Consider the following 22,875-nt stretch of genomic DNA (forward strand, 5'->3'; position numbering starts at 1 on the left):
TTTAAATTAGGGGGAAAAAATAAAAGAAGTATTTTATTTACTAAATAAAATCTGCAACAAAGTCTTACCCTTTCCCTCCAGTGTAGTGATACTTGTTTTCTCACTTTTGGGGCTTGTTTGTGTTTCAATGAATCCAAGTTCATCACTAGGTAAGTTTGTGCCATTATAGGCTGTTACTGTCATGGTCACATGGCATACATAGTCAATACCAGCTTGGACACCGTCAGCCTGTTTAAACAGGAAAAACTCGCTTTGGCTTGTGCCGAAGAGTGAGGCTGCATCTGCACTGTCACATGTCGCACTGTAGTTCACACTTATGACCTGTCGTTAAGACAAAACAATAATTTTAGAAAGGCATTTGAAAAAATCTTAAATTGTGAGTTAATAATAAAAAAAAATCACTTTATTTAGGGTCTAGTATGTATTTAGCACAGCTGTGCTAATTGGGGACACTGTAAAAATAATAATGAAACAAATATTATAAATCGAACAGAAACTTGTTAATTTCCAACTGGCAGGAGGCTGACCAGTTAGCTATTTACGAAGCATGGAGGAGTTGAATTCAGGACCACCGAAGACAAATCAATCTAGTGGCAGATTCAGCGACCATACCACTAGGCTATGCTGCCTACAAATCATCGGTGAACCTAGTAACTATTTTTGGTCACTTGACTTGCAGATTTCCAGGACTTTCAAACAGTCAATACAACATCTCCTTTCGAGGGCTTTCCAGTCCAGGACTTCAAAGAGCTGTATAAACCTCGTAATACGGACTTCAACAATGAAATAATTTTTGTTTTGATAACAGCATGTCTTGCTAAGATCAGGGTTTAATTCAAGAAAGAAGTAAAATTACATCTGTTATAGTCCATGTATCCACAATGGTGGTGTTCGAGTCCACTACATAAGGTGGATAAAGCGCTGCAGGTCTGTCCCAGTCCACTCGCAGCTGAAAGTCACCAGGGGCTGATGCAGATATGTTGACAGGTGCTAACAAGATGGGAATGGAAAAAGAAATAGTGGTTAGGCTGACAACTTACTAGGTACAATTAAAGGGGCTAGGTCACGGTATTTTAGGAAATTCTATTTATTTTTGTTAATTAAGAACTCTAAATTTTAAATTGGCAGAGCAAACGTCTTTCATTGGCAAAATCACGGCCACATACTGTAATAATTCGATTTAGCGCCCTCCTTCCAATAAGCGCCCTCTTCCGAATAAGCGCCCTCTTTTGAATGCGTTTTTGTTAATAAGCGCCCCTATTCCAATAAGCGCCCCCATTCTAATAAGCGCCCCCATTCTAATAAGTGCCCCCATTCTCATACGCGCTCCTATTCTAAAAAGCGCCCCTATTGTGAATAACTGCCCCTACTGAAGTCGTCGACGTCGAAAAGATAAACTCATGAACATTCACTGTACCGTACATGTATATATATTTCAGTACTTCTAAAATAAACAATTCTTGTAAAAGTAACTGAACTTTCAACAATGTGTTACTGCTACAGTTTATGTTACTGTTAGCTATTTTATATATTAAAATTTTGTTTTGAACATTTGGTTGTTTCGCAAAAAGATAAATAAGCGCCCTCTCCCAAATAAGCGCCTTGTCTCAAATAAGCGCCCTGTCTCAAATAAGCGCCCTCCCTTAAGGTGCCAAAAGTAAATAAGCGCCCCGGGCGCTAAATCGAATCATTACGGTAACAAACAAGGATGATTTTCGAGCATTGTAAATGGCACTTTCATACAAATTGAGATAAACTTGAAAAAAGGTCGGGCAGACGTTATTTGGGTTTACCCGAACGCAACCTGTTTAAATCTTCTTTAATTTTGCCAATCCATGCATGCCCCTTTTGGCCTTTCTGTGTTTCGTTTGAGTTCTTCTACAGTTTTAAGCCGTTATTATGATATTTTAGTTAATTCTATGATCAGTTGGTCATTGCCCAAATTGCATAAAATTGTGTGAATTGGGGAGCAGGGATGGTGCAGTGGTGAGAGCACTTGCCTCCCACCAATGTGGCCCGGGTTCGATTCCGGCCCAGTGCCATATGTGGGTTGAGTTTGTTGTTGGTTCTCGCCTTGCTCCGAGGGTTTTTCTCCGGGTTCTCCGGTTTTCCTCCCTCCTGAAAAACCAACATTTCCAAATTCCAATTCGACCTGGACAGAGGACCCGCATGAAAACCAGCTAGCGCTGATGTGGCTTCCTCTTTAAATATAGCAATTTATTTTTAAGAGCGTGAACATCTCAAGCTACTGTCTAACATGTTGATAAATAAAATTCGTTGCAACATACTACATAATATAACCCTCACTGTTGACTGGTACTGAGGTGAGTGTTTTTATTAGAAAATATATCAAGTGAAATCTAATGTCAAACTATATGACAACCTTTGATTTATGACACTATATTTATGTAGCTAAAGCAGCCGCTAGGTCACAAATTTAATGGACAAACGTTCAGAGTACTGCGTGGCACTTGGGTGAATCAAAGTAAAAAATGTTAAATGGTATAAAAGTGCCAAAAAAGTTATTTAAAGACCAAACGTTTCGGGCTTAGCCCTTTATCAGTGCTAAACTGGCAATGTTATTTACCACTGAAAGGGCTTAGCACGAAGCGTTTGGTCTTTAAATAACTTTTTTGATCTAAATACATACAACATGTGAAATCTTGAACAGGCTGACTCTCGTAAGATCCACTTGGATAAAACTCCACACCAGCAACTCGTGGTGGTGAAATGCACACTGCAGCCCTCCCTGCAGAAAGCGCTTCGATAACAACAACAAGGGAGCTGTACACATTGCAATCACATGCAAGGTTGTTGTCTTTGAAGTTCCTGCAAAGAAAAAAGGACCCAGCATTGAGATAATACTTGTTATTTCTCTTAAAGAATACAATAGAATACGTTTTTGTGATGCTGCGTTCCGAAAATATAAAGGTACAACCAAATAATACCCGACATTTGTTGCTTTTTTCGATTTTTCATTAGCCATCTGTTTGACAACAGAAAGAGAACATTATTTATGTTCAACACTAGTGAGAACGTAATCAAAACATTAAGATGATATATGTACAATTTGTATAAAAGTAGATGTTTTGAAGGATATGGCAGTGCAGCAGTGCATAATCTAACACCAAATTAAGTTGTCCAATTCACACAAGCTAATGACTGTTTTGAGAATCAAAGAACATAATTTTCGGAATGGCAGCTACGAGTGTACTCGACAACAAATAAATGATTTGAAAAATGATTATTTTTGGACTATTTTTTTACATTTCCCTTAGGGTCCCTCAGCACTTCGCAGTTGTTTCATACACAGGCAATACTGAGATGCCTTTCTATCTGTCTCAAACAAAGTCCTGGATTAAAAATGACGTTTACATGGATACTTATTTGCATGCAAATTAAACAAGTTTCATATGAGTCTTGTACCATGGCTTTCGAGACAGATGCGAAAGACAAGTCTACTCGATTATTTACAACGGACCCCCCCTGTATCAGTATCTTATCTATCATTTATCTTACAGTTAAAACTTAAAAGAAACTGTTAATTACTAACTGTTAACTACGTTTTGTTGTTCTTATGTAGATAATCACATTGTAAGTAGTGTAGTGTAATGTGTGTAATTGTATTATTAGTAGTGTAAGTTAGTGTATTGCACGTTTTTAAGTAAATAGTATTCTTAGATGTAACAAACATTAAGCTACTAGTTAATTAAGTATTTCTTGTAAGTAGTATGTGCTGTCAATAAAGTGTTAGAATGAAAAAAAAATGTTAAGTAAGTTTACTTACAGATTCTCAAGGCTTGTAAGATTTGTAAAACAGGCTTGACCAATGTTTTCTATCTTGTTGTTCCTAAGATTACTAAAAACAAACAAATTGACTATTGATAAGGAATTCAGCTCAAGTTTTCTCTTTGAAACTATCCACTTACGTCGACTGATCAATCAATCTTTATTTCCCCTTCAAAACAAAACAAATACGCTCAACATGTTTACATGTATGCTAACAAGATACAAATAACACCACCACGTCACAAGATGCTTAACATTGTAAAACAAATCTGATTCACGTTGCCAATAATACCCAACAATTCCTCGAAAAAATGTTTTTACTTGGCTCTATATACATTAGTAGGTGTGGGAAGAAGGGATGCCATGGCACATTTGACCTAGCTTGCAGTGTAGGCTTTTTCTGTGGGCGTGGGATTTATTGGTACAAGCTCGCGATCAAGTTGAATCATGGCCATGTTGGATTAGGAAAATTTGTTAGGGAAAAGACTGGACTCGTACTCCTAAGGATCTTTTTCCTCTTTCCCCAAGCCTCTCCCGAGTTTGAGAGCCAAAGATGGCGCTAGGGCGATCAAAATGTGCTTGCTCACTTAAATACCCCTGCATTGAAGGCTAACTTTGACCTACTAGCAGTATATGTGAGATTCGTTAATTGTCGACATTGTTTGCTACAAAGCTTTTCGTTGGGTTTACCACTGCAAAATAAACAATTTATATTTGTTTCGTTCAATACTTTTTTCATTCACTTACTCACCCTTTCACCTCAAGAACAATGACTGTACAACTACCATAACAGAAATGTGTAATACTTACAGAATCTTTAGATTTTGTAGTGCAGGAAATCTGGGCAGGAATACAATCTGATTATCCTGCAAATAACTGAAAAGTAAAACAAAAATGGCCACATCGATCAAAATCAGCTGACAGAAGCAGTAAACAACAACAACAAAAGCATTCGACCATGATTGAGAAAGAAAGGTGTTAAATGTGATTTAGGGCTTTTAACATTATTGAACTTTATTTTAGTGTAATTTATTTACTTTATTTATTTAATTTAGTGTGATTTTTATCCTTGAAGATGCGCGAGCAAACAAAACAACCATAATTGTTGGGCACAGGATCGTGGAATTTCCTGCAACTTGCTGTAAATACATAAAACGTTCTATGGTACACATCATTTTTCACAATAAAAAAACTTTAAATTATTCTAAGTTTTTTTATTGTGAAAAATGATGTATATGTTGTTGGTGTACCATAGAACCTTTTATGTATTTACAGCAAGTTGCAGGAAATTCCACGATCACGTGCTCAGAGTGTGCCCTCTGCTCCTTGGTCAGCGGTAGTGTCACTGGGTCCCAGCAACCCTACCGCTGACTGAAGAGCTGCGGGCACACTCTGGGCACAAGATTGGAAATTAAGTGAAAATAAAATATCAAGGCATGTTGAATAAACTTAAAATAAAACGTTCCAATATCACATTAAAATACATTTTGAAATTTTGAAAGCACAATTATTTTCTTCATCACCATTCATTTCAGCATTCACAAAACACAATAATTGTAATTTCTTTCTTTTCCGTACTTTTCCTTTCACCTCGCCTTAATCATAAAATTAAGTAACTTTGTTTCCAAAACTTAAGTGAGGCCAAATATAATTCTCTTAAAATCAAGAAATTAAGCTGTTATGACACTCTTTAGAACTAGAAGTTTCAAAGAGCACATTTACTAGCTATAGGCAGTATCCCATTTGAATTTATCACTGACTAATTTTTTTCTTGATACTAGACAATGAAATTGTAAACAAATAACAATAATAATATTAATATTAATAGATGGTAATATGGTGGGTTGATAATTAATACATGTAATAATGGTTTATTTGCATTCCAACAACAATATTGGCTCTTCTATGCAAATTAATTAAAAACTAAGATATGAGACTAAGATATAGAATAAAGCTATGATAAAAAGTTATGATATAATATACAATAATTTTATGCTATCAAATGTTAAAAAATCTAAAAGTTCAACTGCAGTGAGATATACAATGTGTTAAAAAAAGAAAAAGATAATATGATAAATTATACTTGATAAAAGATATTACAATGAATTGTCTGTGGCTTTTCTCTTGAAGTGAGCTTAAACAAGCGTTTGACTTGCTTGAAAAAAAAAGAGTTCTTCGACACTTACATTTCCTCAACGCTCCATAAGTTATTAAATGCTCCTGTTTGAACAACACCAATGTTATTCTCTCTGAGGTCTCTGCGGAAAGATATGTTAAACAAATTACGTTAAATCAGCCTATAACTTATTAAACTAGCTCCAGCTCTTTAAATGATGTGTACTTTTTATCATTTTGTGCTACTATTTCTTGATTTAGCGTATGTTTAGAATTGAGTTTTGGTGTTGGGGTATTTGCACTCGCAAAACTTGTTTCGTTTTGCCCCGCCTGGAGTTGGTTCAAAATCTATTTACAGCGTTTGATGACTTCTGCACAGTATCTGATTGTTCTTGACATCCTTTACAAGATGCCAAATCCAAAAGCCCTCCACTGAAATTTGCACACGAAAAAGCCTCTAGAACAAATACAACACAAAATGCACATGGTCAAATAATATTGAAAGACACTACTACTAATAATAGAAACTAGATAACAGTAAAAAAAACAAAACATGAGGTAAATAAATATGAAGATTAAATTATCAATATTAAAAATAGATGATTTTCCTGATGCTTGATTTAATGATAAGCCTCTATACTTACAACTCTTGTAAATTTATTTGTTGCTGAAATAAGTTGGTTCCGAGTTCTGAAATGTTATTTTGTTGAAGTATTCTGCAAAGCAAAATACAAAGAAACAATAAACTTGTGTGCAAGTTTACAACCAAGTTCACAAAAAAAATTAATTACTTGTCTTGTTTGTTTTCTTCATGTTCAAGAACACAAGGTTAAACTCCGACATTTTATTCATAACAAGTGAAAATGTTATACTTGCTCATACCTAATATATGGAGGGTAAAATTCAAAAACGCTTCACACAGTTTCGTACCAAAATATTATCTGAATACATTCTTGCAAATTATTAGGAAACGTTTGGAATCTTAACACAAATATTTGTCTGTCGCTGACTAATATCAAACGTTTTAAACAACGTTTTTTTTAAAAAAAAGCAAACGGTATAATGCGCGTGCATAATGTAACCGTTGTAAACCGTTGGAGTTTCAAAAAACGTTGTTTAAAACATTTGATATTGGTCAGCGACAGACAAATATTTGTGTTAGGAATATTCCTGACTGCAATTTCAGTGTTTACCATTTGTAATCTTGTTGAGCAGGTTCTCAAAATGAACACGCAATTGACTAAAATGCTAGATTGGATATACAGAGAATCGAGTTCTAGTGTAGTGCCGCTATATAAGTACACAAAAATGGAGGAATCGTGATGGTAACACTTAAAGAACCGTATTAGTAGAACTCTTGATTGCAAGCTTTATATAATATTTTCAAGACAAAGAAATTCTCTATGCTTATAATCTCCAAGGCCAGGTTGCTCAAAGCACAATTAAAATAACCCAAGATTGGCGTGGATTTTGATATCAGTTTTTAACTTTTCAGTGAGGTTTTCAGTTTACCGTATTTTCTCGATTAAACGCCGGACCCCGATTAAACGCCGGCCTCGTATAAACGCCGGGTCAAAATTGCTAGCTTTTAAATAAACGCCGGGGGCGTTTGTTCGAGGTCCCGGCGTTTATTTGAGGTCAAGCTAACAAGTAAATATATTCTGTTTGCCACAAATCTTGATTGCAACATAAACTATCCAATCCGTAATAGTGCACCTCTGGGAAATGATCACCTTTGGATACCCAGGGACAGTTTTGCGAGGCAGAACGAAGAGAAAAAAATCGTCCCGCCTTGACAAACTGCCCCTTGGCAGAAAATTGCAGTCCGTTAATAAACGCCGGGCCCCGATTAAACGCCGGCTACAAATAAACGCCGGGTTCACGAAGCCAAGTTTGAGAAAATACGGTATATGTTTTGACCTCCTGTTTTGACGACGACTTCTCTAAAAAGATGAACCCTCGATCAACTTTCAATCCTGGGTTAGTGTAAAATCAGCTTTCGAAAAACCTTCAATGTTTAGTTAACTTTACAATAAAAAGAAACTTTTCACCCACAAAAAAACAGCAAACAAAAACAATGACAAAAAACCCCGACAACAACAACCAAAACACTTGATAAGAAACTTACAGCTTCTGAAGATTAGTAAATGTGTCTAACTCTCCAGGTGTAATGGTAGGAATGTTATTATTGGACATGTCACTGAAAAAAGAAAGATTTAAATGTTACCATGGTAAACTAATTATGCAACTCTTATTTAACTACATTAAAATCTGCTGTCTATTTCATGTTGTCCATCGAAGCTCCCTTGAGGGTCACAGCACAAAGACGCCCTACTATATTTTTAGTTCAATTACATAACATAAATTGAATTTCATTTTTTTTTTAAAAGAAACAAGTAAAAATAAACTCACAGTTCAATGGGATTTTGATTTTTAAGAGTTTCCGAAGGAAATGTAACCAGCTTGTTGTTCATAAGTTTGCTGCAAAAAAAGATGACGAAAATAATCACAGATTAACACACAACAAAAAGACCTGACACCTTTAGGAGCTACGTCATGGGGATTTCGCAGATTTCTAGTCTTAACTGTTCTGAAATAAGTGGTAGGTAACTTCACCCATAAAAAAAAAACATTATCTTTGAACACTTACAGCAAGGCACCCAAAAGTGTGACCACTTTTAATTTATTCACATTCTTTCGTGCAGATTTAATCCAATCAGAAGTCATCTGCAAGCTATCCACGGCTTTTGATTGGATTAAATATTCACAAAAGAATGTGAATAAATTAAAAGTGGTCACACTTTTGGGCGCCTCCTTGCTGTAACTGAAGATATAACCTTCAATTGGGGATAGAAATCAGGCTACGATTTTTTTGAAGTCGAGCGAAAAAAACTTGAAAAGTTAAGCCGTTGTTTTTCAGGTTGCAATCCATTTCCACCCGAGACACCCACAGCCAAAAATGTAGAAATTTTTAATAATAATGTACCATTATTTTAAGGTTTCCTGTAACACAAATACATATTTTGGTTGTTCAAAAATCTGGTAAAATCCGTCACGAAGCCCCTTTTAGAACTCGCACACACATTAACCTGCACAGCTTTTAAATCATTTTGGACCAACAGGGCTTTCTTTACTTGGTCTATCCGATTCATCACGTTGTCCAAAGCAGTGGAATCTACTTTCTGTGTTAAAGTGACAAGAAAAAGCTAAAAGGTTTACAAGAACAGAAAACCCTGTGAGCCAACGAACCAAAATCACGTCTGCAAATTTTGTTATTTTCAATGAGGAAGGTGCTATTCAGATTTACTTTTCCTTTAGGTCATTATGCTTCCTTTAGGTCATTATAGCTTACGTGAAACTAAATTATGTTCCTGAGAATAAAAAAAAATTAAAAGTCAAAAAACTCCTGCCTACTGTTTAAGAAATATGTCATACTTACATTGCTTCAGTAATTGATACACCTTTTAAAGCATCGTCATGTAGGGATTGTATTTGGTTATTGGAAAGGTCCCTTGAACAAAGGAACAAAGTCAAATATTAAAACATTACTTAATCTAACAACAAATGTAGGAAAGAAAACCAAAGTGAGTAGTATAGTAGGCGCTGGCAAGACCCTTTTTGAGGGCGGAATATAAAGTAATGCCGATGACGTCATAGACTCGTGAATAAAATGCTATGGATTTAAGGGGGTCCTTCTTAACTACAGACCTAGAGCAGTTGCTAAGGAATTTCTCAAGATGGCTTTTGGTTGCAACTATTTTGGAGTGTTTGGCAATGCTTAACGGTGAATTTTTGGTGGGGAGGACAACTTGATTTAAAAATTTGATATTGCGCGCTCGTAACTAGTGCCAGTCCCAAACCGTGCGCTTGAAGTTAAAATCCCTAAATTTTTTGAAAGAAAGGTAGAGGTCTGATTTTTTTCAACGAATTAGAGACAACATACCCTTCTTCATAATCCTTCGGACGCTACTGAAGAAAGTCTGAAAATAGTGGACTTTATAACGCCATAACTTAAATAATAATGCGAATTTCGTAAAAACCATACGAAGCATTACACACGTGGACATTCTTTGTCTGTTGGCACTGATTTGAATTTTTAAATCTATATGCCCTTTCATTTTTAGGGTATTTTCTATTCCGGTCACGTGACTTGTCAAATATGGCCGTAATTTGAAACTCTTGAAGTATTCTTCAATAAAACAAAGTTGTGCAAAACTCTTATCCGTAGGAGGTTTGGTTTCCAAAAGTTGACGGTCAGAAATCTTTCTTAGCAACAGATTAGTAGTTAAGAAGGACCCCCCTTAATTAAACTGTGGGTGATGTCATGTTCGATTTTTAGCTTGGCTACTACAACCGGTTTGTCAGGCTTCATTTTATTTTTGGATAAAGTACCGTTTAATCTTTTACATTTTATTTCGCCTCTTGTTAATGAGGTTCCACCACAAAAGGGGTCTAGCCGGTACCTACTATACTACTAAAGTGTACTTAAGTTTTGACTTCACTGTTGTTCACTCTATATGAAATTAAACTGCACAAATTTGGCAAACTGATATTTACAGTGTCTTTACTGTTGATCCAGAGTCACCAAACAGCTTTCCTGTCACTGCCTGGATGACATTGTCCTGAAGTTCCCTAAGAGAAGAATATGATGTGTTTAAAAAGGCAATAAATTGTTGATATTGCCAAGACGCGCAACATGTACAACTTGTTTAACCGTGTCCCGTTAAGGCATAGATTTAAATGTTATAAAAAAATACATCTCAAAGTTTCAGACAAACTTAATGTAAACAAACTAAAACCAGATGTAGCATGGCCTTTTACCCACTCCTTGTTTATTTTTTTAACTTTATTTTTCCATTTGGGGGGGGGGGGGGGGAGAAAAGCAGATACACCAAGTTAACACACTTTATACAGTAAATGCTATACAGACATATTGTATATAGTATGTACTATACAAATAGTACATACTATATACAGTAACGAGTAAAGATGCTGAAGGTTTGCTTTAAAAACAAGATTTGATACAATTTATTTGCATTTTGTGTTTGCTGTTAAACTAGATCAGTTTTTCAGTGATGATAAATGGCATTTAACGTTTCCACTGTAACACAGTTTGTCTGTAACTTTGAGATATATTTTTTAAATAAAAATTTAAATTTGTGTTTTAACGGGACTTTTTTTTGAATAGTTAACTATCGTGGTGATTATTATACTCTGCTCAAGACAACACAACTACTTCACCGACACAACAAAAGGATGTAGGGTTCACTATACGAGAATTCTAATAATCTATAATGTAATGTGGTTGAGCTGTCAAACGGAGTAGCAATCAAATGGTTCTTTGCCTTCTTTGAGTACTTACAGGGCTCCATTGGTCACTGTGACTGATAGAAAAGGGTTTTCTTCAAAAGTAGCAATTTTGCTGTTATACAGTTCACTTGAAAATAAAAATGATAAAATACTTTTTGTTAGTTTTTGAAAAAGGGAAGCACAAATGATTAAGATTATTCTAATGCGGGTGGGGGGGGGGGGGGGGGCTAGGACCGCCCATCATAAACATGGAAATTTAAACCATAAGACATCATAAACATTAGCAATGAATAATAGCTGGGTGTACTTTGCTCTTTTAGATGCCACAAAAATTTTATGCAGTCTCAGGTTAATTTTTCCAATGAGCTTTCATGCAAAGGTCTAACAACATTATGCAATGAGGGTTTCAAAACACTGATAATGTGTACAAAATAGAATTTCTGTCATCTGTGTTTTATGTATGAAAAATAGTTTTAACTTACAAATCCCATGTAACTGTCACGTCTTTGAATGCTTCAGAGGCTATGTTTGTTAACTCCAGGTTAAACAGCTCACTAAACAGGACAGAACAAAACACAAAACAGCTCATAAAACCACAAAACATGACAGTCTATTTCAGGAATTTGTTTCACAACAAAAACAAAACTTTTGTATCTAACAACACTAGATTGTAACGAGTTAAAGTCTGCAATTTACAAAGCAACAATAAACAAATTAATTAGCTTTTAACAAAGGAGAAAAGGCAAAACAAACTGATAACACCCCCCCCCCCCCGACCCATTCTCCTACTGTAGTTCAACACACAGAATCCCTTTCTACATTTCATGTAGGATAGCACAAGTATATAAGTCCTTTGTTGCATTAGCCTGCTTGTAAGACATTTGAACCTCTTTTCAGCTGTGTTTGGGTCCAATATAAGACGTTCCTGGAGTGTTAAATAAACTAAGACCTTTGCATGGATTTATTTGGTGAGCCTCTAAGTTAGACTGCCCTACATTTTTCATTTAGATTTATGTCTCATGTATACATCAACCAAAACACAACAACAACAAGACAACAGTCAAAGCTTGTCAAATGCTAAAAATACATACATGTAACACATGTTCACATTATCAAAAGCACGAGAAGCAATGTGTTTCAGAACATTTGAGGTGAAGCGCCTACAAGAGAAAAACAAGTTGAGGTAAGCTACATGCACCAAACCTAGCGTGTAATAATTAACACTCCTACAGGGAGATCAAGATGCTTGTTTTTTAATGGACGTGCAGAAGACAATTTAGTGGTGAACAATAAAGACGGTACAGTGCTATTGTTTCAGAACTATCGGTTTGATAGTTGCCCTTTGGAAATTTGATGTTCTTAAAACCAGCATATTAGCAAGACTTCAGATTGCCGGCATCTTGGTTCATAGAATTAATTTGACTGATACTTTTCACAGCTACAAAATGTGGCCCCTGTTTTCTTCATACACTGTAGTACATGTAATTTACATGATTTCCAACTAATTGCTAAACGCTGACTTGTGTTTGTCTCATTACGGACGGACGGAGGGACGGACGGACGGATAGATAGATAACTTTATTTTACATGGATTGAAACACTGTCTTAGAAGCTAGTTTACAGGTTCTCCATGAAAATACATTAAAATACTTGTAAAAAAATTCTAAAAATACTAAAGATCAACTATTAACAAGAATCTATTACAATAAAATGCATGAAATACTACAGGATTAAAAATCAGTTCTAACTACAAAAGATTCAAAATCAAGATTTTACTAATGAAAATTGGATAGAAAACTTACATTGTGCAACCAGACCCTTGTACATTTTGAAAGGCTCCAGTCTCAATGGAGGAGATCCTGTTGCCTCCAAAATTCCTTGAATACCAAAACAAGAATATAATTCATTAAATCAAATAAAATCAGAATCGTGATGTTGGTTTGGATATGTTTTCTTTATTAGCATAGGTTTTTATGATTTCATTTCTCTTGTCTCTGTAGTTTTTGTTTTGATTGAGGATCATCAAACACTTATTAATAAGTGATTGTTTCATCACATTTCCAAACACCTTGACGTTTGTCAAAACTACTTCGCTGCATGTCAAATTTTTAATTCTCTCCTCAGTGTTTTGAAATGTGATGAAACACTCTCTTTTGTGTGTGTCAATTAATCAAAAAGCAAATATTTGCATTTTGTGGCTTGGGCATGAGCAAGACAAGGTGATCGTATCATGACATTTCTGCAAACATTTTCAAGCTAAGCAAAGATGCAAAATTGTTAAAATATTACATGAATAACGATATTGATATTTTGAATGTGGTGACAAACTTTTAAAACTTCCATATAAAAAAAAGCCTTTTTGAGTGCAATCGTTTAAAAGCTTGTACATTTATGCACATACATCTACCATTAACAAAGTAGTAATATTATGAATCTACACTGCAAAACGAACAAAAAATAACTTTTACTATCAATTCCCATACCCAGCTCAAACATTTATTGTTCTATTCATTAGCTAAACATACCATACAAAGTTATTTCTTGTATTCTCTGAACAACTTCCTGAGCATGTGACATTGACAAATGTCCCAAAACCTATTGTGGTGATTCTGTTATCTGTGATATACCTGCAAATACAAAGAAATGGGCGTTTGTGACTGTTCTATTTGTTTGTATTGCATCAAAAGAGTTAGAAAGTAAAATCCAAATAATAATACAGTAGAACCCCAGTAACTTGAACTCTGAAGGGAAACAAAAAACAGTTCGAGTTAGCAGGGTTTCAAGTTATCGGGGTCGATTGAATATTCAATTTGCCAAGTAAATAATTAATAGTTTATCGACTTTTCAGCACTTCAGTACACATTACAGTGAAAATTAAACTTATCTCGTCAGAAACTCTCACACGATCATACATTTTTATGATAAGAGTGGAATATGACTGTCAGATACGTGATCTATTTGTTGCTTGAGTTAAAATCAAATTGCTGTAGTGTTCGTTTTAGTGTTTAAATCCGATTGCAGTAAAAGAACAGCTAATGGGATATTTCAATGGGCATCCGTGGCATGCTGAAAGTACCAGAATTCGAGATATTGGGGTAAATTTGACCCAATTTTGCTCAAGGGAAATGAAATTTAGTTCGAGTTAGCGGGGTTTTCGAGTTATCCGAGTTCGAGTTAACCGAGTAAAAATGACTGAAAAGTGGGATCAAATCCAAGCGAAATGGAAGTTTGTTCGAGTTAGCACGGTTGTTTGAGTTATCCGAGTTCGAGTTACCGGGGTTCTACTGTAGTAATAATAATAATAATAATAATAATAATAATAATAATAATAATAATAATAATAATATCATTGGAGCACTTGGAGCTATCAAAAAGGGACTAGAGAGTTATATTGGAAGAATCCCCGGCCAAATAAGCATCAGTGAACTACAGAAGATAACCTTACTGGGTACAGTGCATATTTTGAGGAGGGTGTTGTCAAGCTAAAAACTGGCTACCCTTTAGTGCCCCAGGACCATGGTTTGGTCTCGGCGCTAAGAACTTAAAGCAAACATTAGGTAAAGAACATTACAATAATAATAATAACTTTATTTCACGCAATCATTAAAAATACAAGCACCGATAAAAAGGATTAAGAATTAAAAAAAACTATATAAAAAAGTACAATGTCTTTGTATAAGCGAGAATTAAAATCTTAAAATCATTTCTAATAATTATGTAATTTATTTTTTTCTATATTTCAAAATCAAATTTTAGAAATAGTGATTATTAAAAGAAAAGAAAAGCTAATAAAAAAGCTAATAATAATAATAAACAGTAAGATATTGTGTTGAATGCATCAATTATTATTGCAGTGGTCAACATTTGTCAGCAACTTTCAAAACCAAGACATAAAATCACTCAGACAAAAGCTCTCCAAAGTGGCATTGGGATTGTGTATTGCCATGTATTAGGACTGTTGACAAATCTTCATGATTCTGCAATCACTTACAGTCTATCAAGCTGTTTATTATGGAAGTCTCCTCCCATTGGAAGTGTTGTTAGCTGATTATCTCTAAGGTCCCTGAAATGGATAATGAAATAAAGTTAACGAATAAAGCTGTGTTGCAAACGATTTGGTTTTTGCCTTAACCGTGGTTTTATAAAGTTATGGATGCACTTGGAATATTGGGAAAGCACTCAAGAAAAATGGATTGCTTCAAGAAACGTTTACACTGCTCCTGTGCTTGATCGTGAGCTCCCAACGTCCCATGTGTAAAAAACAACTCAATATGCGCATGTTAAAATTGGAACCTTTTCTTAATTAGAGAAATGATGTACTTACAATAAGTTAAATGTTGGCATAACTGTTAGAGTTCCATCTTCAATAAATGCAATATCATTGTTTCTCAAATCTCTGAAAAAAAAGAAAAGAAAATCCTTCTGTTCAAACAGAGCTTGTGGTCCATCATCTCTTATATAGAAAAGGGAGAAATAAAAAGTACCACGAAGAACATTCAAGTCACAACATAAACGAATGTACTTACAGTGTATTCAATGAACTTAAATCCCTGAACATGACCTTTAAAATCCTGCCGATTTGATTGTCATCTAAATCCCTGCAGTAAACATAAAACAGCTTAGCTGCCATGAAGCTTTATCTATACATGCACATATATGAAATAAATAATACTTACAATGTTCTCAAGGCTGTCAGTCCATGGAATGCAGTATCTGGTATAACAGTGATGAGGTTGTTGTAAAGATACCTGTAGAAAAGATTATATAGCATTAATTATCCTGTCTGCATGTTATGCAAATTGGCGCAGCTGCCTGACAAATCCAGATTGCAGACAAAGCTAGCTGCAGACTTCCACTCCTTTTAGCCTGAAAAGCACTCCAGTTAGCCTGTTTGCGGTTAGCTCTTAGATCAGGCCCAACCATACCTAAAAGAACATCATTTTATACTTTCAACATTGTTGCTCCTTTAATTACATCCTGAGGGGGCAAATGTAAATTAACCCATTGGATTCCGTACCCGCCCAAAACCCGCCAAGACAAACGTTGCCCTTTGTTCCACTTTTGATGTCATCATTTTTGACTAAAAAAGGTATCACTTATACTCAATCGCTGCAGGAGGAAAAGATCTTTTCAATGATACCCAGACCACAGCGATTGGGTAAATTGAGCTTGAAATAAACACAATAATGCATAGAAATTTGAGTGAAAAACTCGGAGGAAAATTAGCCACAACTACCTTGGCTATTCAATGGCAAGAATTTGCGCCTTCCAAGGGACATGATGGAGCCAAAGATGACTACAAGCGAGAGCACTTCGAACCTTGATTCAGTGGAGACATGGGGTTTATGCTTTATTGTACTTACTTATGTAAATAGGAGGGCCACGAGTTTGTTAGCTTTATAGCTATTAAGTGCTACCCTCTATAAATAAAGACGTTACTTTTTTACTTACTTACTATATGCTTTATATATGCTATATGCTTGTAAGCTTACTCAGGAATTCTGGAACTGAAAGCAAGCCCAGTGGAAGGCCAACAACTTGAGCAAAAAAGTAAGAAAAGAAGAAAAAGGAAGGGCGAGAAAAAAAATCGAAAAAAGAGACGATAAAGTGGTTGGGCACTATCTCGTCCAATAACTTTTTATTTATGCTCATGTCCGAACAAAAATGCCCTAAAAAGCGATGCTAGCAGTAAAAATGGTGTACTTTCACCTTGCACATGCCGTTTCCAGTGGTTTGGGGCAGATGTAGCTCATATCTGACCAGAAAATGTCAAATCTGTCCAAAAATGCGGTTTTTTCAACAATCTCTGGGAGTTAATGAGTTAAAAGGTCTACTGACAATAAATTTTCATTGTGTACTTACAGTTGATTCAGCTGTGACAAATTTGTAAACTGGTTTTCATGTTTGAAATTAAACTTGTTGTTCCCCATGTTTCTAAAATCACAAATAAACACTATCATACAAACCATAACATCAATGAGGCAAAACCATTATTTTTAACAATTCTGAAATTTCTTGATGATGCCAAATTACAGCAAAATGCTGGTTAAGAGCCCTGGGCTTATACAACTTTGTAAGGGGTTTTGACTGGGCTTGTAACTGATGGAGATTATGTCCACAGGGTCTTATCCATGTAAATGGCTTAAAAAACAGTATGGAAATGAGCTGACAAGAAATGACTCAAAGACTGTGATTAGAGTTATACTGTAACAAATCAACTGTGAACAAATGTTTAGATCTGCACTTACTATTGCCAATTTCTATTTCAAGTGAAATGTTTTGAAGAAAAATAATAAAGATGGTTAATTTTAAGCTCGGTAATAAATAATGAAGATGAAGTGTTCAACATGACACGAGCATGGGACAAAGAAAAATTCTGAGTCCCCGACAGGAATCGAACCCATGGCCTCCCAGATACCGGTTGGGCGCTCTAAGCAACTGAGCTACGAGAGACTTGTTGTGAGCTGGGCCATTTACTAGGTTGATATGTGACATGCGTCCTGCATACTGCTAGGATCAGCAATGTCAAAATCATCAATTTTGTAGTAAATAATTTAGCAGTATGCAGGACGCGTGTCACATATAAACCTAGTAAATGGCCCAGCTCACAATGAGTCTCTCGTAGCTCAGTTGGTTAGAATTATTTACTACAAAATTGATGATTTCGACATTGCTGATCCTAGCAGTATGCAGGACGCGTGTCACATATCAACCTAGTAAATGGCCCAGCTCACAACGAGTCTCTCGTAGCTCAGTTGGTTAGAGCACCCAACCGGTATCTGGGAGGCCATGGGTTCGATTCCTGTCGGGGACTCAGAATTTTTCTTTGTCCCATGCTCGTGTCATGTTGAACACTTCATCTTCATTGTTTTGAAGATGCTGGTAAGAACTTTAATATGGAAAAGTTATTTGGGGGAGGCTAATGACCAAATACTTCTTTTGGTTAGCAAAATGATAAGCTTCTTACAGGGGGGCTAAAACCAGCATTTTATAGTTCACGTGCATCATATATATTCATCTTGGCTTGGAGTGCTATAATTTGCCTACAGACAGTATCTTATACAGATTTCAACACATAAATAGAGTAAAGCAACATCTTTGTCGAGTCACTACTGGTCAAACAGGACTTGTACAAGTTTTACTCACATCATTACCCAACTATGAGTACCACTGTTCCCTAAATGGGATGCTAGTGTTTTGTGGGTTTGAACCACCATCCATTCACATACGTGGGTGGAAAGAAGCTCTGTGTCATGTCTTGCAAAAGGATGCAACATCACATCCACACTGTTAGCGGCTTGATCTCATGTGAGATGCACTAATGAATTATATAGATTTAGCCAAGCCTAAAAACAGAGTTCTCCGTTTATTTACTTCGCCCTTTTTGTAAATCCCAATTTACTGACCGTTAACAGGGAAAAAAAATAGCACTTGAGCCCGCAATCCAATGTAAACCATTACTTGATCAGCGGTTACTTTCAAAAAAACATTCGACCCCGATGAGTTCTATATGTGAGCCCATGATATGGTCATGTGATACTGGTCAGCGGATACCTTGTTTTGACAGCTGTCAATTGACCATGACATGTATGTCCAACATCAAAGATGTAAGCTGACGTTATCCATAACCTTGAACATATTTCTGGATGATGACCATTAAAACCCAAAAGCATAGTTCTGTCAATTTTCTATGGGTATGGGGCTCTGCTCTGTGGCCCTTCAGGCCGCTGGGAGCTCGATCCGCTATACAGTCATAAACTTTGTTACTCTACCATTTTTAAAATAATTCTTACATAATTCTTATGTCAGCAGGAAATGCTCCATTCTCAACAGCAACAATATCATTGACTTGAAGGTAACTGCAAGTCAGAAGCGCAAAATAACACAGCTCAGTTACAACTGACCATACATTTACTTCACAGGCCTGACAAATGACAAATGTTATGAAAAACTTCATGCGTTAATCAGTTCAAAAACTTTTGTTAATCAGAAGAACTTACAAATGATTCCTCCAGACCCTCATCTTAAACACCCCTGGTAGTAACCTGGTTGTATACTGAAAATTATCAGAATTTGAAAACTTCTAAACTGACATGTGCTTGTTTGTAGTGGAATGCTGCATTACAGCCACAATAATATGATAATCTCGTCATTACAGCGCAAATGCAAGAAGAAATGTCACGGGTGACATAACTTGAAAAACTCAGCCTAAATTTTTCAAGTTTGTTTTATACAATCCACGTTAATCTTCCTCATCAATAGCCATTTGTGGCTGCAGGAATAGTATAGATCCGGCATCATATGTAGATTTAGTTTTTGTTAGTTCTCATTACAGTAGCATAGCCTCTTTTAATCTTAAACAATAAGGTCACCATGGCCGAGTCTACAGAATGCCACTGTATGTTCTGTTCTCCTATTTCCAGAAAAAGGTAGTTCTTAAATTTTGTACTGACTATAACTGATAAATTCACAGGTTTAGAGTTTCTTGCTATGTCTTATGGTGCTGTGAGTCAAGAGTACCCCATCTATGTTATACTTACAGATTTCGTAGAGTGTCAAGAGCTGAAAATGTTCCTTCAAGGATATATGTGAGAGAGTTGGAACGCAAATCTCTGAAATTCAACACATAATAAACTGAGGGATAAATATAATACATTATATGTCTGGATTTATCAAAACCAGGTCAAGGAAATTTTCACCGTTTTAAGCGCAAATCGCTGTAAACGCGTTGTTTTCTCGTCAGAAACTTGCAACATAAAAAAGTAAAGGGAATGTCAGTCTTTTTTCCTCTTCTCCTTTCTCTTCTCTACCTTTCAGCGTTGTCTTTCTTTTTTTCCCTTTCTTGTGGCGTTTTAAGCCAATTCGCGCAGTAACGTACATGTTCAAGAATACTGACGTCACTTTTCTTTGACCCGGTTTTGATAAATCCACACATATAATGCCAGTGAATGATACACTGGAGCAGGGAAAGCCTAGATTTCTCTCTAGATGCACAGAAAATGATTGATTATAACTCGAGAAGCTCATTCTTGGCCTTTCCGGTCATATCATTGAAACATATGAGTGGATTTATCAAAACCAGGTCAAGGAAATTTTCACCGTTTTAAGCGCAAAATCGCTGTAAATGCGTTTTTTTCTCGCCAGAAACTACCACCAACCTCGACGATATAAACAAGTAAGGGGAATGTCAGTCTTTTATTCTCTTCTCTTCTCCCTTCTCTACCTTTCAGCGCTGTCTTTCTTTTTCTTTTCCCCTTTCTTGTTGCGTTTTAAGCCAATTCGTGCAGTAACGTACTTACATGTTCAAGAATACTGACATCACTTTTCTTTGACCCGGTTTTGATCAATCCAGACATGTATATTTAAACATTCTGGACAAACCTTGATGACACTTTTGTTCAAAACAAAAACTGAGTCACATGATTTGTTTTTTTTTCTTGACTCTCACTACTGTACACTCAGTCGAAATTTATTGTTTGTATGTTTACAATTGTATATTAGAAGATACTTAGCCCTCTCCTTCAGGTTTGAAATCGTTTTTTGTAATAATTTATAGCACTAGTTCCAGAATGGCTCAATAGTGCTTTTAATTACGTTAAATTAAAATATGACAAATTATAAATTACAAACCGAATATGAAATAACCTAAAAATCTGACTGATATTTTGGCAAAAAGATACATAAAATTGTAAGATTTAGACTGAAATATAATCCTTACGAGTGTCCAGTAAAACTATTCGACTACTTGTCTCCATTTTCTATGAGCAATTAAGACAACCTGGTTGTGTCTCATTAACTATTTGCTCACAAAACATTTGGGCTCATAGTTTAATAAACATCTTCAGTTAAAGCATATGATTGTGTAAATATTAACCCATTATTAAAGAAATTCAAAGAAAAGGACAATTACTGCAAGAGTAAAACAATTGTGTATATTACATACAATTGACTGACAACTGGTAAATGGCTTTTTCCTTGCACTGCCAATGGCACATAATGAAACCTGTTAATATCCAGATGCCTGGAACAAAATTGGAAAACTATGTCAGCTACTAACTTCCCTTAGGGCCTCTTTACATGAGAGGTTTCGTCCTGGGATGAATTCCTCTCGGTGTCTGGTCATTTTCTTGTTGCTGTCTACATGATGTTACATGATTTCGTCCTGGGATGAAGTCATTCCGTGAGGATTTTATCCCGGGACGAAGCACCGGGATGAAATGTCATCCCGGGATGAAACGTGACGAAAAACGTCATGTAAACAGTCTTTCCGGGATGGAATATAAAGTAATGTAAGCACGGGCGAGATGAATTCAACTCGGGCGGGACAACTTACGTCCCAGCATCCCGGGATGAACGCGCTCATTTAAAATGAAAATTTTTCATCCCGGGACGAAATTCATCCCGGGATGAAACTCATCTCGGCTTTCATGTAAAGAGGCCCTTAGTCATCATAGAGGGCTTTTATTGAAAAAAAATCTGGAATTGCCATTGGTTTGCTTTAGTAATGTTCGTTCTATGACAACTGGTTTAAAGGCTCACAACACCAACTTAACAAATCTAATGCAAAACCAAAACCAATCATAATAACATCACTGAACACGTTTTCTCATGTTTAGTGTTGGTGATGTGTATTTGATTTTTAATTATCATTGGGTAATTGTGTTTTATGTAATTTGTTGTGATTTGTCCTTGTAACTGCTTTTCTTTAGGTTTTATAACACTCATATAAACTTACTGCTCTAGAGGCATTTTCATGTGTCAAAAGTGTCAACAATGATCTGGAGCTGTTTTGGTTAAATCTAGTACACTTCTATAGTCTAAAAAAATTCATTCCACCAACTCAAAAACAATTAGAAACCAATCACGACTTGATTGCACACGTTTTTGTGTACTTGACACTGGCTTCACGAGTTCCCATCGGTTTGTGACGCTTTTTAGGTTTGTTGTGATCAGTCACTGTTCAATACAGTCAAAACAAGAAAAAAATAGCCAAAGCTGCTTACAGTATTGTTAAGCTAGATAGATTTCTAAATGCCTCTGGGTGAACTGTAGCATTAGTGAGCTGGTTGTCTGACAAATACCTGCAAGAAATAAAAAGTCGTTTAACTATAATAGTTACCAGCAACAAAGGAAACACCCATTCACAAAATTGCGCATCAAATAATGACTTGGTGTTATTCCAACCCTCCCATGGAAGGTTTTTGGTTTGAGCCCTCCACCCCTTTTTCCTATTTTTTTAAAAAACTTTGGCTCCACCCTTCCCCTCCAAATTTCCACAGACCTTCCTTAAGAACCGTGAGAATGAATATACCGGTACTCTTAAACCACACAGATAATAAGGTTGAATTTCATTATATTGGATAAAGCAAGCTCTGAACCGCAAGCTCAATATTAGAGTGTGTACAATTACATGGGCCAGCAAGCCATGCAAGCCATGTCAGCTAGAAATCCCGAATCCCAGCGTGAAGGCTAACCATAAGCTACCTAAAATTAACTGTTGGCTAACCGAAGTGATATTATTTAGGCTAAGGCCTGGTTCACACTAGCGACATAACGACATAACGGCAAGGTCACGCAACACTCCACGTTGATGTTTTATGTCACCATTGTGAACAACATGACATAACGACATAGTTGAAACATAATAAAGACATAAGCATA

At 35.9% G+C, this 22,875-nt stretch overlaps 1 protein-coding gene across 2 annotated transcripts in view; it reads right to left on the minus strand.

Annotated features, from left to right (window-relative positions):
* Positions 1–22,875, minus strand: part of LOC144650486 (uncharacterized) — a 142,405-nt gene that overhangs the window by 94,335 nt on the left and 25,195 nt on the right. For both annotated transcript variants that reach the window (XR_013570125.1, XM_078510167.1), the window contains 25 exons: positions 22,218–22,295; positions 21,158–21,235; positions 19,755–19,826; positions 19,008–19,073; positions 17,077–17,148; positions 15,891–15,962; positions 15,741–15,812; positions 15,539–15,610; positions 15,206–15,277; positions 13,740–13,841; positions 13,017–13,091; positions 12,306–12,374; positions 11,697–11,768; positions 11,267–11,341; positions 10,462–10,536; positions 9,344–9,415; positions 8,317–8,385; positions 8,033–8,104; positions 6,549–6,620; positions 5,976–6,047; positions 4,600–4,665; positions 3,788–3,859; positions 2,651–2,829; positions 857–990; positions 69–321 (listed from right to left, as the gene is read on the minus strand). Coding sequence is in view for 1 of the 2 variants with exons in the window: in XM_078510167.1 (XP_078366293.1) it covers positions 69–321; positions 857–990; positions 2,651–2,829; positions 3,788–3,859; positions 4,600–4,665; positions 5,976–6,047; positions 6,549–6,620; positions 8,033–8,104; positions 8,317–8,385; positions 9,344–9,415; positions 10,462–10,536; positions 11,267–11,341; positions 11,697–11,768; positions 12,306–12,374; positions 13,017–13,091; positions 13,740–13,841; positions 15,206–15,277; positions 15,539–15,610; positions 15,741–15,812; positions 15,891–15,962; positions 17,077–17,148; positions 19,008–19,073; positions 19,755–19,826; positions 21,158–21,235; positions 22,218–22,295 (2,183 nt within the window). In the remaining variant the exon portion in view is untranslated. The remainder of the gene's footprint in view (positions 1–68; positions 322–856; positions 991–2,650; positions 2,830–3,787; positions 3,860–4,599; positions 4,666–5,975; positions 6,048–6,548; positions 6,621–8,032; positions 8,105–8,316; positions 8,386–9,343; positions 9,416–10,461; positions 10,537–11,266; positions 11,342–11,696; positions 11,769–12,305; positions 12,375–13,016; positions 13,092–13,739; positions 13,842–15,205; positions 15,278–15,538; positions 15,611–15,740; positions 15,813–15,890; positions 15,963–17,076; positions 17,149–19,007; positions 19,074–19,754; positions 19,827–21,157; positions 21,236–22,217; positions 22,296–22,875) is intronic.

Source organism: Oculina patagonica, chromosome 4, assembly GCF_052425735.1.
Source record: "Oculina patagonica isolate OP01 chromosome 4, crgOcupat, whole genome shotgun sequence".
NCBI classification, from domain to species: domain Eukaryota; kingdom Metazoa; phylum Cnidaria; class Anthozoa; order Scleractinia; family Oculinidae; genus Oculina; species Oculina patagonica.